General features: G+C 32.1%; 1 protein-coding gene across 1 annotated transcript; it reads right to left on the reverse strand.

Moving 5' to 3' along the window:
* Positions 1–800: 800 nt before the first annotated feature.
* On the reverse strand, positions 801–3,807 carry Twi (twist bHLH transcription factor). The gene has a single exon (XM_023169809.2). The coding sequence runs from the start codon at positions 3,698–3,700 to the stop codon at positions 2,930–2,932; it is 771 nt and encodes a 256-aa protein (XP_023025577.1). The 5' UTR covers positions 3,701–3,807; the 3' UTR covers positions 801–2,929.
* Positions 3,808–5,037: the final 1,230 nt, after the last annotated feature.

Below are 5,037 nucleotides of genomic sequence, written 5' to 3' on the forward strand. Positions count from 1 at the left end.
TTTAGAAACTTTGAGGTAAAGAAACCATAATGGAACAGAAATACCTACCAGGATTATTCAGCTTTTCCACTTCAAAGTATTCTGTCAAAATTTGAATTAATCTGAAGATGAAAAAAGTTGAAAGGATATAATGGTTTTTAGTGCATGAAGTGCAAAAAGTATAGATATCTACACTATAGTATACTATAGTAGCATAACCTTTCATAAATAAACAGAAAATATTACCAATCAAGATACTGCCTTATAACAATGAAAGATATTCCTGTTGATAATTTCATTTTCAAGAAAAAGTAATTAACTGATAAATCAACATCCAATTATAGTTTCATAGGAAAAGTTCAGAGTTTAAAATTTAAAAACATTATGTCCATAAGATGAAATGTTTTTCAAAGAAAGTATAAAACTTCTCTACAAATTATCAGAGTAATTAATGTCTGGCAAAAATTTGCTTTTCATGAAGGTGTTCATAATGCTAAATTACTCAGAATATATACTTTTCTTGTAGCTAAAAACTCAACACTACATTTCATCCTAATGTATTTTTTCTAATGTTGTCCGGAATAAGTACAATTTCCACAATATATATATATATATATATATATATATATATATATATATATATATATATATATATATATATATATATATATATATATTGTGGAAATATATATATATATATATATATATATATATATATATATTGTTTGGAAGAAGTATAACATTTTTGGTAGGTATACAGTTCTGAAACATAAACTGAACACTAAACCATACTTCCTTATTCTTTACAGGAATCGAAGTTTGAACAAAAAACTGAATCTAATTCCAATCTGTTCTATGAAATGTGTTAAAAAAAGTTTGAAATATTGTATTGTGGTAGTAGTGTGTGCGCCGCATTTGTTTAATTTCTCAATAAATTGATAACCTAGAAAACTTAGATGGTAATTTTGAAGGAAATCCGCCAAAAACAACTTTTAGGTCAAAATATTGACTCCTTTGAATAATGAAGGAAATCAGAAAAATATTGTATAAACAGTCATATTGAATCCACCATTTTATCTTTCCTGAAAGTTTTGTAAAACCGAAATTCATAACCCGTAATAGTAGCAGACAAACTGTGGAGAAACTTAACCATGAATTTTTTTTTATGTTCGATTTTCCCAAAATAGACATTATTCTTTTGATTCTCTTAGCCATTATTCATGAACAAACATAAAAAAATTACAAATAAGCATACTATTAGATATTGAGGCCAGAAGAATCTCAATAATGAAAATAAAAAAATAGTATAAATTTTTCATTGAATCTCAGGAGTTTGAACTTGTATTATTAAAAAATTAGGATACTTGAATCCTTTGACTGAAAGATGTAAAAGTAAAGGAACAAATCTTATTTTGAAAATGAATGAAGAATAGAGACGGAAAAGAACTGTTAAAATTGTTTATTTTTTAAATTTTCAGCTAGTATCCTGACTTTTTCAATGTATTCTGTAGTTTTCCTAACATTCATTCTTTCTATCAGTTTCATTTATTTCAACCATCAATATTGTGTATTAGATAAAAAAAAGTAAAAACCAATCTTTATATTAGTTTGCGCTTCTCAACAAAGCGTCGGCTTATTTATATTCATTCAATTGAAGGCTAATTTGGAAATTCCTTATTGAATACCAAGGCATGTTTACCTGGGACTAATTCCAACATATTTCAAGATAATGGGGGTTCTAATTTATATTAACTTTACCGAACGAGCTCAACTTTTAAATATTTGAATGAAAATATTTTTCAATATCTGATTTTTTTCTTTCCATTGTTGACAATAATTTCATGCCTTGCAAATTCCAAACTCAGTATAATCACCATAACACTCAGCGAAAGAAAATTGAATTGAAAACCCATGTTACAATTCTTCCGATGGACGCAAACTTCATTTTCAGGACTCATGAACTTTCTGATAAACAATTAATAACATCAACATATTAATTTATCATTTCCTTTGTTTCTTGTTAACTCAATTCATGAATATCTTTAATTTTGATGTTTCAGTGATAATAAATAAAACAACATTGTTTTGTGAAATCAAAATTAATAAAGATTTTCTTGACCTTCAAAGTTATATGAACTGTATTGAAATGGCTGGAAAAACATTCACTTTTTATCATTCAAAATGTACCGAAATGTCTTAACAATGGTTTAACTCAACAAAATTTGTTCTGGATCTGGACAGTTGAAAGAAAGATGGTAAAATAAAAAATAGAAGAAGCGTTTTCAATTCAAAAGTGGTTCCAAAAAGAAAATGAACATGAATTCAAATAATTAAAATCATCATTACCATCATTATCTGTTTTTTTAATCACTATCACTCTATTGTTTGATATTTTTGAATTACTCTGATATAAATCTGTGTTAACTATGAGAAATAGTTACTTTTGGTGACATTTATTCATTGCTCTCTGAAAATAATGTGTGTACATAAATCTATTTAAGAAATGGTGGCAGCAACTAAAAAATGCCTACACTTTTTGACGAAATATATCGAAAAAGCAGTACCCCCTAGTTTACATTTCATTTTGAAAAAATTATGGTGAATTGGACGGTTTGGAAAAATAATGTAAGCTCTAAAATATGAAGGTGGACACAAAATTTGTCACAAAAGATATACTAATCAACTTCATTATCATACGGACGTATTTTCTCCTGGACTATTTTTTCTTAGAGCAACCTCAACGTCAAATCAACGAAAAATCAGCAAAAATACAAAAATAAAGTCAAATACAAATAAAGTCAGCATAATGACCATTCCTAATCGCAAAACTCTCGTTATAAAAATCAATCACAAACATTCTCCAGGACCTACAAAATCCCTTAAGTTAATATTGCAACAACCAGCGCTCCCTCAGAAAATATATACACAAATAATCCTACCAACTAACCCCTCATTCGAGGGTATTCCAGTCCCCTTCCATCCTCCACATGCTGAACGCCCTGGACAACTTCTCGTGGGCCGTATAAGAACAAACGTTTCCCAAAACGTCACTTTCACCGGGATTGTTCGGAGAAGACGTCGACAAGACGTGGTACAAAAAGTCTATATACCTAGCCGCAAGCTTGAGCGTCTGTATTTTTGACAACTTATCCGACGGTAGCGTCGGTATGCTCTTCCTTAAGCTGGCAAAGGCCTCGTTCAAGCTTTGCGTCCTTTGTCTCTCGCGCACGTTGGCCATGATCCTTTGTGTCTGCAGGTCCTCAAAGCTCTGCGGGGATTTCCGCCTAGCTTTAGTCTTCCCGAAGGAGTTTTCGTCATCCGATTCTAAACTCTTCCTCTTCCTGCCGATGTTTCTCGTTTTCAGCACTGCGGTCTCCTCAATGGGCTCGACCTTGATGAAGGAGGTGTCTGAGTACTCGTAGGCCTGGTTTCTGTCTGTGTAAGCAGGAGAAGGGAGCCTCCTTTCTGTGAACTCCTCGTAATACCTCAGGTTATCGTTCTGGAACATTTTGAGGTCGTTCTGTTGGTGGTACGCGTATGGGTTGAAGGCACTATGAGAGTCATTGTGAGGTAAAACAGCCGGTAAGTATTTATCTGCCGAATTGGTCAGGTCCATCAACCTAGTCTGACCATACCCTTCGTAGTCGGGAGAGGAATTTGGGGTGAGCTGCCCGTATACGGGGGACGAAGTACCACTGCGGGCTTCGAACATCTTTCCCATAAAAAATCACTGAACTTCACTTAATTATTCACTCGACATTCGGAGATGACGTGACACGTCTAATCCTGGCAAGGATACGTTACTGTGTAGTTTGGTTTCCGATATTCGTACGAAAACTTAAGATAGCTTAAGCCCGCTCCCAGCCAATTACAGGAGAGGAACGTCCCTACCCGGGAGATGAGTCCTTTTCCGTCTCTCTCTTGTCTACCGGGCGCCCTTTCATATCTCTCTCTCGCTGATTTGCATAGAGTATCATCCCAGCGATGCTCTTCATCTCATAGACTGTCTCTGTTTATTTCATTGATGTTTCGCAGAGTCTAGACGTTTTGCTTTAGTTTGTAATTGGAGTTTTTTAATTATCGAGATTCTGAAATAACTTCATAATATGGAAAATTAATGAAGGAGGTTGTATTTATAAACGTTTCGTTCGAACGTTGAAAGATATCACGAAGCCATTTTATGGCTTTTAATTATTAGTTCCTTGTGAAGTGGAACTTCCGTGAAGCGTGATGAGTTTTGTCTGTAAAAATAATCCGTTGTACCCACTATAATTAGTCTTTGTTGCCAGATTTGTGCTTCAAAGCGCCTTAGCTCAAAAGAGTGTTTAGAATTTAACCACTTGTGTATGTGGGGAATAATTATAAGCCACTTTGCTCAAAATTCAACATAAATTAAATACGATTTCATCTTTCAGTGTTGAATAATGCCTAAGTGTATTCTAACAACTTCTGAAGCGAATACTATCTTTATGCAAATGAGAAAAAACCAAAAACAATATGTCGAAAATAGTAAGAAAACATTTTTCAATCCAATTTAAATACTAAAAATTATTGTGCCTCTCTGAGTTTCACCAAATAAATAAAATAAGTACATATTTCCAGATTATCATCGATAACCTATTCTTTCATTAGTTACAATTTTTCAATATTTTTACTTCACTTTTTAAAATCATCCATTAATTATTAATCATATTTATTTGGCTTTTATTTAATTATTTAAACTTTGATATAATAAAAAACTGAGGAACTTACTCAAAATTTTTCAATTATATTTGTGGGAATCAATTGTTCGAAGTTGGTTCTAAAAGCAGAAAGTCCTTAAGGTGTGTAAAACGAATATATTTTTTGTATTATTCTGTTCATTCTATTTTTGGTAGCACGTTGCCGACCTTCAATTCATAACTTGATTTATTGGATTCCAATTGGCTTTTCGCCCTGAATATTTATCTCAACTTTCAGACAGCTTTTGAAATTTTTGAAAGTATTTTCTACAATATAGAATAAAGGAAATTTTCAAGTCTAACACACCGAAATCGGTGGTAACAAATAATAAAATTA

Source organism: Leptinotarsa decemlineata, unplaced genomic scaffold (genome assembly GCF_025532065.1).
Source record: "Leptinotarsa decemlineata unplaced genomic scaffold, Ldec_3_MD MMD2_tig00026354_RagTag_RagTag, whole genome shotgun sequence".
In the NCBI taxonomy this organism is placed as follows: Eukaryota; Metazoa; Arthropoda; class Insecta; order Coleoptera; family Chrysomelidae; genus Leptinotarsa; species Leptinotarsa decemlineata.